Source organism: Polyodon spathula, chromosome 36 (assembly GCF_017654505.1).
Source record: "Polyodon spathula isolate WHYD16114869_AA chromosome 36, ASM1765450v1, whole genome shotgun sequence".
NCBI classification, from domain to species: domain Eukaryota; kingdom Metazoa; phylum Chordata; class Actinopteri; order Acipenseriformes; family Polyodontidae; genus Polyodon; species Polyodon spathula.
In genome coordinates, this window is record NC_054569.1 from 1,142,197 (window position 1) to 1,156,339 (window position 14,143).

General features: G+C 45.8%; 1 protein-coding gene across 5 annotated transcripts in view; it reads right to left on the reverse strand.

Annotated features, from left to right (window-relative positions):
- The window catches only part of nectin1b (nectin cell adhesion molecule 1b), a 78,695-nt gene that overhangs the window by 27,482 nt on the left and 37,070 nt on the right, over positions 1 to 14,143 (reverse strand). For all 5 annotated transcript variants that reach the window (XM_041234941.1, XM_041234940.1, XM_041234939.1 and 2 more), the window contains one exon: positions 607 to 978. In XM_041234941.1, coding sequence (XP_041090875.1) covers positions 607 to 978 — 372 coding nt within the window. The remainder of the gene's footprint in view (positions 1 to 606; positions 979 to 14,143) is intronic.

The window sequence follows — 14,143 nt, forward strand, 5'->3', positions numbered from 1 at the left end:
AAAAGATTCCTTCTGCAATGTCCTTGCTGGTCTTTGTGTGTCGAGCTGTACCGTGAGGGTTGGTAAAGTTATGCTGATACTTTGCGTGACAAAGAAAGTTTAAGCAGCAATAACTGTAGGGCTGGGATATAAGCAAATCAATGCGTTTGGAAATGTAGGCAAGTATAGCAGTAAAATGGACGTTTGTGCAAAGAGCCAGACTCTCTTCACAGGGAGCCTTTTCAAATCACGGGCCTGGACCCTGGAACTCAATTCCAAAAAGTATTTGGGATTATATATCTGTTGAAACCCTTAAAACGAACTAGATCTTTAAACTTGTTGCTATTGCAAGACAGTGGTACTCAACTCTGGCCCTCGAGATCCACTCCAGCCCAGGTCTTTATTCCAAGCAGGACTTAAATTAGTAGTATAACTAAATAAATAATAAATGGCCTCTTGGCAGGTTCACTTTACTATTTTAGAACCTGCTTGGATTAAAATGTGGACTGGAATAGATCACAAGGACCACAATTGGGTACCACTGCTGTGAAATATACCTGGCATAAACAACCAGAGCTAGAACAGCGTAGGGTCATGTAAAGAGTGGACCTCTCTCTCCACACTTACCCAGCACGGTGAGGTTGAGTTGGTTCTCCCGGTTGCCGGTTGGGAAGGTCGCGTACTCGCAGATGTAAGCAGCCTCGTCGGACAGCCTCAGGCCGGACAGGCGTATGGTAGCGTCCTCCAGGGAGGGGGTGCGGTACCCCACGGCGGGGTTGCGGAAGGTCACGCGGTCCTTGTACGGCGGCAGCACGGACACGCCCATGGTGGGGTTGGCGATGGCCACGTTCTGCTTGGTGCCATTGAGCAGCTTCTGCCAGGTGACCTGCGTGATCTTCACGTTGGGGTTGGTGTTTGAGAAGGTGCAGCTCAGGACCACTTCTGTGTCCACGAAGCCGGACACGCTGTCGTCCACTTGGACCACCTGGGATTGTGCGGCTGCAAGAGAGGAGAGGAGAAGGGAAGGGAGGTCAATGCAAGCTCATGCAGGCACTTTACAAGAGCAGGAAGACTTGCAGCTTACGGGCACGGAGACAGATTTTACATGGTGGGCAAATTGCCCATGTAATACATTCACTGCAGGGGGTAATATTCCTCAGATTTGCCTGTAGAAGATACAAGCCATGAACTTCAGGGATGGAAATACACATGCAAAGCAGACTGACCCATTCCAGGTTTTACACATTAAATAAAAATAACTGAGTATATTACCATGGCATTAAAAGCCAATAAGAACCTCCACTGTTTGTTTTCAAACACAGGCATGTTAAACACACAGAAACACTGGGAAGTCAGCTCTCTTTTTTAGTATCCTTTACTATACTTATCTGTGTCTTTACCATTGCACACTGCAGCAAACCAGCTTGCTACTGTAGGTCATAAAAAAAAGAAAACTTAACACAATTGTTTGTCCTCCAGATTTGCTGCGGAATCGTTAGCAGAACAGGAAGCTTACACTTGGCGTTGATGACTTGTGTGCATTGAGCGAGTGTGAGAGTGTGTGTGTGTGTGAGTGTGTGTGTGTGTGTGTGTGTGGAAGGGAACGGCACGTCCCAAGGCGTGTCTAAATTTGACAACCGTCCCAGACTAGAGCAGGGGTGGCCAGAGTTGGCTCTTCCACGCCTGGTCTTTGTGTTCCAGCCTGTTGGTTAACTGAACTGATTAAGCCAGAAGCAGCTCATTCTAGAGTTGTATCTGTTAAAGCTGGAGTTGAACGGCCCCCTCTCTCCTCAGCAAACCTCCCTCGCCTGCTACTGTGCTCCTTCCACCTCCATTCAGACACTGACCTGAAAGCTAATGGAAGGATAAATATAATCTGGAGGTGGTTAATTAACAGATTAACCAGCCCATGTTTCAGGGCATAACTGCAGAGGCCAGGAAAGGAGTTTTTATTTGTGAGTGTGAGTGTGTGTGTGTGTGTGTGTGTGTGTGTGTGTGTGTGTGTGTGTGTGTGTGTGTGTGTGTGAAGAGAGGGATGTTTAAGGTGACCAAAAACCTGTTCGAAATGTGAAGTAATAATGTAGAAATTCAGCTGGTCCATGGAGCGGTAGTTATGAGCAGGTCTGGCTGCTGCTAGTGTTTATCAGTAGGTTGTAAGAGAAGTACATATTTGATCAAAGAGAGAGAGAGAGAGAGAGTAGGGAACAGGAAGGAATAAATGAGAGAGAGAGAGAGAGAGGTTAGCGCTACATTTGACTCAACTTTTCTCAACCCATTCCTCCCCCACACACACAGCCCCATGCCTGTCTGCACTCCAGCAGTTCACCCCACCGAACGTCCCTGCCGATTCACAGAGACCCTGCGCTGCTCCTGCCATCCCTCTGCACCGCTCCATGATGGAAAATAACCAGGCTCCCAGAGCAGAGCCGTGCCAGGGTTTACTGAGAGATCACTCAGACACCAAATCAGCTCATCAAAAAAAATGACACCATACCTCCATTTATATAAATGAACACAAAGGCCAAATGTTAGTGAAACCAAAAAAACACACAGTGCATTCGCCTCTCTTGGCAATACAAACTCTTTTCATTATTAAAATGGCAGCTGTGCTTTAGATATATTTCAATTGACAAGACTCTGGTTTGTGCAAAGCATTTGTGTAAATTGCTCTGCAATAGGAGTCATGCTAACCTCACAGTAAATCCAGAGCACCATGCAATGAGAGTCTGAATTCTGTCACTCAGCTAAAGTCACTCGCCTCCTTTATAATTATTCACCACCGAGGCAAAAACACTGCATAGAAGGTGCCACAAACACCTCCATGGCGACAGAAATAAGACTCCTACTGCAGAGCAGTTTCATCCATTCCAAGTTTTAATACACAGTCTCATTTAACTCCTAGTAACACCACAAACAGAGCAAACTGTTGTTCAATGAGAGTCTTATTTCGCGCCCCTCCTCCACGTCTGCACCACAGACAGCACTATGGCTGCATCCACACCGAATCGTGGGAATGGCACACTGGCACCTTCCAGAACTGCGCTGCTTGAAGGAGGAGGAGGAATGCTACAACAACCAGCACCGTGTAAAAAACCTCTTTACCACCGAGTCTCTGAGCTAACAAATAATCAGCCACATGCTAATGGAGACCAGCGGGACTGGTCTAAATGCACAGCTCTTCCTAAATCTGCCCCAGCACCTCTTTAGAAGGACCGTGGGCCGCATGGGGCGACTCGTCTCGGCTACCTTGGACGTGTGGAGGGGTAATTAGCGAAAAAAAAACAATCACACTTTTAAAGGAGAGGCAGAGTGACGAACACACATTTCAACAACCTGCCATCACATTGTTAACAGGGTATAGGACTACTGATTCAACACGCCGGCAAGCGGGTGTTTAAAATGGTCTCGTTCACAACTACTCTGAAGCGCCTCGGTCTCGCTATAGCCCAGGCGAGTCAGCTCTGTCCTGTCTCTCACTGACCCGCGAGCCGGAAACTGCAGTGGAAACAGGTGCTGGGAATCAATTATTAAAAGTATCTGTTCATTTATTATTAACGGATTTGGTGAGGGTATTCCGCAGAAGCCAAACTCTCTCTTTTGGGGGGGGGGGGGGGGGGGGGGGGGGGGGGGGGGAGAACCAATAAGAAAACCCTTCAACAGCAGCTCAGCTTTTAAAATGTCAAAAAATATGTGATCGCTTCTTGGAATTAAATGGAAAGCATCCCATTCCAATGCAGAGTCTCGCATGCAATGAAAAACCAAATCGATACTCGGCAAGCAGTGTAGCTGCCAGCATCTGGAACCTTCTCTCCCCACAGGGAATGCAGCTCTGCTCTTGAATTTAAAATGCTCAATTCCAGATTGCTGTTTGTTTATTTTTTTGGCCTGCTTATGAAACACGACGCGAGTCTAGTTGATGACTCATTTTATCCATCCACTTGTCCAGAATAACATTTTCATGGTTATGCTTTATTTGTTTATTTTTACTGTTCATATGCCTTAAAACAGGGGTGTCGAGTCACAGTCCTGGGGGCTCATTCCACTCCAGGTTTACCAGGTGATGCAATTAACCACTTCAGGATCTGGACTGAGGTCTAAATGGTTCAATTAAACAATTTAGAACAGGGTTGGAACAAAGACCAGGAGTGGAAGAGACAACTTTGGACACCCCTGCCTTATACAGTATTCCTAAAAAGCAATCACATTATTATATATTTTTTTGACATTTAATATATTAACTTAAAGCAATAATTACAATGCATTTCACTGTTTGTGGTTCAAAGGTCTGCAATACTGTACTGTATTGACCAGAGATCGGTAGAAATAGGAGGTCTCAGCTGGTCTGGGCAATCGACTCCAGCGCGGATCGTTTCTTTTTCCCGTCTGGGGGCGGACTGATTGCAATCACTTCGGTGTGTTTGCTGTTCGCCATTATGTAAACCTATCCCAGAATGCACTGTGGATAAACATCAGTTGGTTATTCGATGTGCAGCTGAGCTCGTTTGAAATTCCAGTAAGAATGGTAAACGATCTTGAGCCGATAACGGAAGGCAAGTGAGCCATCAAAGAAACTCGGCTTGCTTCCCCAGGCTCTCGTGTCCGAATGATCCTCGACTTGAGCTCGCTCCCTCAATCTGTATCCTTCTATACTGTAACACAGCCCATGACTCCCTCAATCTGTACCCCTCTATACTGTAACACAGCCCCCGACTCTCCCTCAATCTGTACCCCTCTATACTGTAACAGAGCCCCCGACTCTCCCTCAATCTGTACCCCTCTATACTGTAACAGAGCCCCCGACTCTCCCTCAATCTGTACCCCTCTATACTGTAACACAGCCCCCGACTCTCCCTCAATCATACTGTAACACAGCCCCCAACTCTCCCTCAATCTGTACCCCTCTATACTGTAACACAGCCCCCAACTCTCCCTCAATCTGTACCCCTCTATACTGTAACACAGCCCCCGACTCTCCCTCAATCTGTACCCCTCTATACTGTAACACAGCCCCCGACTCTCCCTCAATCTGTACCCCTCTATACTGTAACAGAGCCCCCGACTCTCCCAATCAATCTGTATCAATCTGTACCCCTCTCCCTCAATCTGTACCCCTCTATACTGTAACACAGCCCCCGACTCTCCCTCAATCTGTACCCCTCTATACTGTAGCCCCCAACTCTCCCTCAATCTGTACCCCTCTATACTGTAACAGAGCCCCCGACTCTCCCTCAATCTGTACCCCTCTATACTGTAACAGAGCCCCCGACTCTCCCTCAATCTGTACCCCTCTATACTGTAACACAGCCCCCGACTCTCCCTCAATCTGTACCCCTCTATACTGTTTACTCTCCCTCAATCTGTACCCCTCTATACTGTGACTCTCCCTCAATCTGTACCCCTCTTAGTCCACTTCACTGTAACAGACCCTCCCCACCCCCAAGTCTATCAGGAGTGTTTACAATACAGTGTGTGTGTGTGTGTGAGTGAGAGAGAGAGAGAGAGAGACAGATACAATCTTTCTATTGTATGCTTTGCTCTCTCCCATAACTGCCTACAGTCTCTGACACCAAGCCCAGAATTAGTTTGCAGAGGGTTCAGTTTTAAGTAAATCGACAGGACGGCTGCGTTCCCACGATGACGAGGGCTTGTCAATAGAGCAGCACAGCCCTGATCCTGCTGTGACTCTGCTCAGGACTGGAGGCACCTGTTCCTGCTCAACCAGCTTCATTCAAAAGATCCCGTCTCACAGCAAAGATTTACAGGAAACCACCAAGTAGCAACAAGTGCTGAACAATAGGCTTGATTCTGGACACACACACCTCTCGTTTCTGGCTTATTACATCATTAAAAATAACTCCTTTATACTGTTTACCCGAGACACACAATGATCTCTTGTACTGTATTGCAAAATAATAATAATACCGGTCATAACAAAAGTTCAGAGACATTACACTATGTTTGATTAGACAGGCAAGTCACTGCAGAAATATCTCTTTGAGTTTGTTTTCAAGTAAAAGCAGCGCTACAACCCACATCAAAGTTATATTTCATATAAAAGGCAAACCCCCCAAAAAGATGCTCAGAATGCGTTTGCATGCTCAATAACAAGATTAAAAGATACATCCACAAAAACAGCCCCCAGCTCAAGCTGCCTGCGGGCGATTCACGATCAAGGCAGCGGCCAGTCGAGCTGCAGCAGCAGAACTGAAATACAGGCAGTGATCTCACCTCTCCCATCAACTGAGGGGATGATGTCATCCAGGTTCACACCAGTGCACAAACAGGCTTCACACAAGAGCGGAACTAAAAACAAACTTGGCAATGAAATGCAATCTAGGAGGTGTTTTCAAAAAGATCTGTATTCTGAATTCCAATGGGCACCAAAATAAAACTCCTTATGGCTGGTTTTGCATCTCTTCGACTTCTTACCTATGAAAACATGCTGTACTGCGCTCATCGGATGTGAAACCAGGGGGTGTTTCTTTTTCAAAGATTATTGCTCCAAAGTGACAGCGCTCTAACTGGGTTTCTTTTCTGACTTGTTACAAGCATCCCCAGCCCGTGGAAAGTTTACACGTTTCAAATGTGTTTCATGCCGCAGTTGAAATGTTAGGGAATGGAATGGAACCTGATATTCATGCCGCAGAGAAACCCAGCGTGGAAAGACTACAGCACTTTGAAGTCAGGGCTTCTGAATTGTCAGTCTGGGCAGCCGCAGCCCCCTGATTATTCAGGCAATCAAACGGATTGTTCTGAGGGGCTGATAATTAAAGCTACCTCCTCGTTTCTGAGAAAAAGATCAAACTAAACAAATAAATACAGAGTGAGAGAGAGCGAGCGCGAGAGCGAGATTTCCTTCTCTGATGCCTACACATAGCCTGCTCAAGAATTCCTGGAAGAGCTGCAGATCAATAAGAGACAGATAAGGTAGGGGGACAGGCAGCCCTGTGAGTTGCAGTACAATTCAATACAGTTCTGTATACTGCAACCGTGTCTCTTTATCTGAAGGCAATTTTTAGAGTATGAGATAAATCATGGCCACTGTAAAGTTTACTGATAGGCTGCATATATGATACCACTTATACAGACGTAACTGATAGATAACAGTAGGCTAACTGGAAAACATGTATCTGTGATTTACCAGTATCTTGCTATGGCGCGCTCTAGCAGTGTCCGCACTGCAATGCTCGTTATCACTAAGGAGCAGAGGAAGAGTCATTAGCACACCTCTTATTTCACTCAATGCTACTGGGCTGCTGTCTGAAACCTGTAAGAGAGAGCGGGAGGGAGGATGACTGTTGGCTTCGACACTTGCTATCCTTGAAAGGGGGGCAGAGGCAGACAGGACTGCAGAGGAGAGCGGGCTCCCAAGGGGAGCTGGATCACTGCAATCACTATACTGAGGTCTGACAGCACGCTGAAAATAGACCCGTTTTGATTTTTGGCATTAACAGAAGTGGAGGGCTGCCCTTCCAGCTCTGCACAGCGCCTTCAAGGGCCGGGAAGCTGCAGGACTCCAGCCAGGCATCAGTCTAATTGTGCTACACTTCAGGTCAACTGCTCTCAGTGGAACACTCAAAGCTCTGTCGAATGAGCTGCTCGCCTTTTAATGAGCGACTCTTACAGGGAGAGGGGTAGGAGGAGAGGAGGGGTCATGATTCTTGGGCAACACAATGAGGGGGCTCAGTTTTAATGATTTAAGCAGCTGATTTGAATACGACAGCCACGAAACTTCATATTAATCAACCGCCCCCCACCCCCAGCACGAATGATTTACAGAGTCCCTAATCCCTAAACGCAATATTAATCTGGTAGAATGACGTCTGCAGATGAGCACGTGTCTCAATTTTAGGGGCGCGCAATTCATCGGTTGCATCAGTGAAATAGTCTGCAGTGCCAATTTTACAAAACTGACGACTTACTGGAATTAACAATCCATATACAGTATAACACACAGCTTTAAAAAGATCACTGTGGTCATTGCTTATGATGCTATGCTGTGAATTGCAGTGGTTGCTTATGAAGTTGTCTGGTGATCACGACTTGATTCAAGCACTGAAGCACCATTTGTACTGGCCAGTGTGGACAAACTGGTACATCTTGCAAGGGGTTTCCAAGCATTACTTTTCAGGAAAAGTTTCTCTTCTCGCCCCCTTCGTTTTAAAAGCCCCCACTGCTACTGCACAGTGTGGATGAAGAGAAATTACTGCTGATTAGAACGCTAACCACCATCGTCGCAAGCAGTGTTCCCTTTGGGGGCATCCTACCACTCAGGGATCTTGTATTGTTCATTTAACAGAATGCAGGAGGAGGAGGATTAATATTTAATCAGAGCCATTAACACGGATCTCCACTGTTCCGCTCTTCAACTTTCAGATTGGGAGAGAAGCAGCCAGTCTCTCAGGGGCCCGTGCTGATGAAAAGGGCAGCCTTGACAGAAGGACAGAAGAGCGGAGGCCAAAAGGAAGATCTGCTTATACCTCAAGGTTTAATATAGAAGCGAATCGATCGATTGCTTGTTTACAGGCTGTCTGCTTTCTAGTTTTAAATCTCCGAGGTTTTAATGCTGACTTCATCAGCCTTTATTACGGGTCACCAGCATGACTTTTCTCCTGCACACTAGCAGGGCTAAAACCAGAATGTCTAGCGGTCAAACTCAACTAATTTCTTTGGCGGTTGGGTAGGCGCATGTGAAAGCTTTTTATTGTGTTGTGGGTGGATCTTCAAATGCATTGCAATGAGCTGATACAGCTGGAAATAACCGAGACACACACACAGGGGCCGATACAGCAGAAAGGTCAAGAGATCTGACATAAAGCAGCCTAGTAAAACATATCACTCAACACATGGTCAGCTGTGCGGACAGGGCCGAGCTGCCCCAGTGACCTGCGGGCCTCACTAATGCACCCTGTTTTACTTTAATTAACGAGCGGGTTGGGTTTTGGTAACGAGTCAAGCCCCTGGGACTGGCCACCATGGTGTTTAATCCTGTACTGGGGGGGGCCCAGCTGGAGAAGAGTCACTTGATCTCTTGGCAAAAGAAATTCATGGCTATTGTTATGCTGATTTTGCATTGAAAGGCTGTGGTTTGACTGGGTACAATGCATATTTTTGGTTGGTAGCCTAAGCTACGTATTTCTGTACTTATGAGAATGATATCGTACCCTCAGTGTAAGACTTCATTTTGCAGTGCAGTGTTTGCAGTAGGTTGCCTCTGATGGATAACACATTGGAAACGTGTTGTACATAATGAATGCTCATGTTAGAGGTTTAGAAAGTTTAGCCATTTAAACCAACATGCTTTAAACACTCTGATTCATTCCTTTTCCTGCTCAAGGGGAGTCTGGAAATGATGAGGTCTGGGAACTAGAACCAGAAGAGGCGCACAGCGTGTGCAGTGCATTGCTCCAATCCAGAATGACACCCTTTTCTTCATCTCGTAGGGACTGTTAGAGAGTCACAGCGGGGATCCCAGTGAAAGTTTCAGAAATCTGGCACTCACAGGCATCCGGGATCTAAAGGGTTAAATCAGTTACTTATCTTCCCTGTGTTGAACTGTAGCGAAAGTCAAACACTGGGGGTAAAAAAAAGGCATGTTTGCATTTTTGATTTGCAAACAATCTGAAAGCCTAAGCAAGATCGATTCAATCCATCTGTTTGGATTCCCCAGACCGTCTGTTTGGTCACTGTTCGGGATTAAAAACAGTGCTGGAGTTTCGGTATGAAACCCTACTTGGGTCAAACCTTCTGTCACTGTATGGGGAAAAACAGGACTTCCCCAGCACTGGCCCTATATAGCAGAGAGACAGGCCCCTGTATGCCCCCAGCACTGCCCCTATAGAGCAGGGAGGCAGCCCCCTGTGTGTTCCCAGCACTGCCCCTATAGAGCAGGGAGGCAGCCCGCTGTGTCCCCCCCCAGCATTGCTCCTATAGAGCAGGGAGGCAGCCCGCTGTGTCCCCCCCAGCACTTCTCCTATAGAGCAGGGAGACAGCCCCCTGTGTGGCCCCATGCACTGCCCCTATAGAGCAGAGACAGCCCCCCGTGTGGTGTGTCCCCAGCACTGCCCCTATAGAGCAGGGAGACAGCCCCCTGTGTGTCTCCAGCACTGTTTCCTATTACTACCCTTGTAACTAATACATACAAGCTCTGAGCACTTAAACAAAACAGCACTTATTGTGTACTCCTTCAAAGGCACAGAATAAACATGCAGAACCAGTAGAGGAATATGCTTCTTTTTACTTGTCAAGATGCACCTTTTGTTTTTAGCATTACCTCCCAACGCTGAGGGAAAGAGAAAGAATACAGAAGTCAGCGACAATAACTACAACGCAACTCAAATTTCTGTGGTTTGATCAGTACGAATCTTTTTTTTTTTCTTTTATAGGGATTGCATGGAGTCGGGGAGGTCAGCCATTGACTGACTGACTGAACTGAAAAGCGAATGACAATGTGTAGACCGTTGGATCACGCCGCTACCAAATGAACGAGCCATCCTGACTACAGGACCGCAAATCAATCCCGTCTTCAAGCATGGGAGCAATCTTCCTAGCCGTAGCAATCTGGTAATGGTACATTTGAGCCTGGGTAGCTGTGCACTCTCCCACCGCTCGGCTCAGTCTGCAATGGAACGCAGCCGCTCCACCAGCGCATAAACACAGTGAGCTTCAGGGGGGAGTCAGGGGCTGGGAGTTGGGTAGTTGTTACCTTTTAAATAACCAACATAAAGCAGTCCGAAATCAATAGGGTGACATCACTCACCAATGCGCTGAATTTCTTTGTTTTGCCGTGGATTGAAAAACAAGTAAACATTAAATCAACGTCTAGGTTAAAAAGTGACACCCGATGAAACATTTGCATAGCGCCCCTGACTGAGTTTATAAGCATGGATCACGATTTACAGAGCCCGGTTTAATTTTCTGAAGACCCACATTTAATAAATGAATGAAAAATGCAATTTACTAAAGGAGTAATGGCAAGTTAAGCTAGACGTCACTTTAAGCAATTACATTATTGGTGCATCTGATTAACTGGGTGAGGAGCAGCGGGACCCCAGCTTGCAGAAGGAGAACTGCAAAGTTATGCAACACAACACACACACACACACCTATAATATTCCATTCTACTTCTTTCAGCAATACCTTTCAATGCGATACAAGAAATATATTACAAGCAGCTTATCAAACACCTGCAATGTTTCCTATTCATTCTTACTGCAATTTAACAGGATTCCTGCAAAACTATAATTGGATCCTAACAAGCAATTACATGGTTGTATTGTATAGGATTGTGTGCGGTTTTCAGCGCAGGTGCATTGTATTATTACTGTTTCCCTGAAACCCAAGGTGATCCGAAATTAGGTCTTTGCATCACATTGAAAGAGATTTTGCAATAACAACAACACTGTCAGTCTGTCTGATTGTTAAGTGACACCCCAGCCAGTCTGTAATTTGCCTTCCATTTCGATCCAGCCTGTGTTTAAATTACCCATCAGAGAACAAAGCCAGGACAGGTAAGTGCAAACAGGAACGAGAACATTCATTAAAATGTGTCATTTCACTCGGCTGAAGAGGCTTACCATGCCAGTGATGGGATAGGTAATGACAGGACCCATGATTTGAACAGGCTTCTAACGACCACTCATGGGACCTGCGGATAGCGATCTTTAGAGATGGTGCAACACGAGACATAGATAGGTAGGGATTCATCAACCGAACAAAACAATAAACAGATGCACTTTGGTCATCTTGCGGCAGGGTAAACGCTCGCTTGGGTTGGCAAATGTTGCCAAGGAAAACTCCCCATGCATTATTTTATTTTTTAAACAGATCGTTCCCCTAATCCTGAAGGCTGTCACAAAAAGCCTGGGCTGTTATCCTTGCACACAAGCAGTCTGTTCTGGCCTGGCAACAGCAGCACCGGGGACAGCGTGAGACAGCACAGCCTTTTCTCTGCTTGTTCTGATTAAAATGACTACCTGCCTGGCAAAAAGCTTGCAGTGCACCAAATATACAAGAGCAACTGTAACAAATCACAGTACTGGCACAGTGAGCTTTGCAAATCCAATTTCTGCAGGGTGCAATGTACAGATATGTTGGCTACATTACATGCTTCTCTCTCCTTCTCATTTTAGTGTCTTCAACGCTTTGCAGCACAAAATCTCCCAGCGTTTCTACCAATAAAAATTCTGTATTCATCTGTATTTTGTACAGTTGAAGAGCACCATTCTAACACACACACACACATCTCTGTTCTTTACAGCTGGCTGGGTCTGCCAGAGCCCAGGGATGAATGGCGTCCACCCAGGTCTAGCAGAGTTGCAACGGTGTTTACATCCAGCAGCTGGACACCACTTCAGAAAAAGCGCTTGACTGGACAACTTCTTCCATGACAAAGGAAATCAAATTAAAAATTAATAATAAAATACAGAGGGGGCTACGACACAAAACAACCAACACTCTTATACTGGTAACCATTTATTTTCTAGTGTCGATACATTTTTCCTTTGGGTGCCAAAAAATTCAATTTAAAGCAAGTATTGAGTCAGGGAGGAGGACTAGCGCTAGAACGGTGAGCTTTTACATCTTCAAAAGGATACAATCCGGCTACCATGGCCTTCCTTTTGAAATCTATGGGGAAGTGTGAAGAAGTGCGTGTTTGTGTGTTCAAGTCAAAGCCATTGCAATGGTCAGATAGGACAATGCAGCTCTCTGACAGTGAAACGCAGCCAAGCCTAGAAAGACACATTTCTTCAAGCCACAGTCAGTCATCCATCCGGTTCCTCTTTCATGACTTGGAAGTCAGCAGTCAAAGAGCCCGTGACCTGTTCAGCTAACCTTAAACTCACACGCCGTTTTTATCATGTGTTAACCGAGAAGACCAGACAAACTGAAAATTAGGGGAAGGGCGCAAACCCTCTCCTATTCAAGAAAGAGGACACTGACTCTTTTTGTTGTTGTTACTTTTAAAAGTGTTCTGTGAACCGACGCTGTGTAAACGTCGTCGTAACGTTGTTAAAACGGCTGTCTTCCTGCTCACATTTGCAATGTTTTCCCAGAGGAGTCACCTCATTCCTGGATAAGGTAGCTCAAAATCACAAACAAACTGTTTTGTCAATTGCAGAAGTGAAGCCGATTTCAACCTTTCAGCTGTGCGGCTCTATGGAGGTGTGCCTAGGGATTACAGGAAGCAAAGGGTTAAACATACACAGCACTGCCTCAATGACATCCTTCTGCTCTTCAGTCAGCACTACTGTGCATGGCTATTTAATTTACCCCACAGCATCTCTCACCCTGGGACTTTTCAATGGGGGGGGATTCAATTCAAATCTATTGTCTGAGATCTAAGCAGGATAAGGGATTACTGCAGTCTTTTGCTGCAATTCGTTTTAAAGCCTGGGTATTCAGTGGATGAAAGGCTAGTGCATTTGTTTGCCTCCTAGCCTCCGATTGCATTCAAACTTGCTTTAAAAACCAAACCACCCAATCGGACACAATCAAGTATTTAACAGTTTCGTTTCTTCATTTTTCCTAGTATGACTCTTTTGATGATGCACAGCTCAATAACACCTCTCCCCTTCTCCTCTCCCCTTCAACGTACCACTGAGCAATCTTTACACAGCCAATCAGGGAGTGGCCCAGCAGCCTGTGTCGAGACAAGAAGTAGCTGGAATCCCTACAAGAATTCTTACAATATTGCTAGAATCAATCTGCAGAATCCTGCACTGGAACACTGCAACAAGCAGACCAGTGTTAGAATTCTACAGCAGACAGCAATAAGAGGAACAGGTCTAGGGCGTCTCCAGTATATCAGCTGTCTAAATAATTAACTCACAGAGATGTTCTAATGAGTATTACTTCACCAGTTAGTTGTTGAAGCAGAGAGGCCCGCGTCGGCATTATTCTAACACTAAGAAATTGGAGCAGGGAGAAATGTCTTCACGTCTTGCATAACGCGTCTCCTGGAGTAATGAGAGAGCCTCTGTGTTAAAATCCATTTGTGTGAAATAGCCGCCTACACAGAGGCGTTAATGATGTGTTGCCATTGCATCTGACACAATTCATTACCGAAGCACTTTATTACCACAGGATGTGGATGCAGAGAGATTCCTGTCCAGTAAGTTCACCTTTCTTTTTTTCTGCTAGAGGTTTCAGTTCTTTTGTTTTA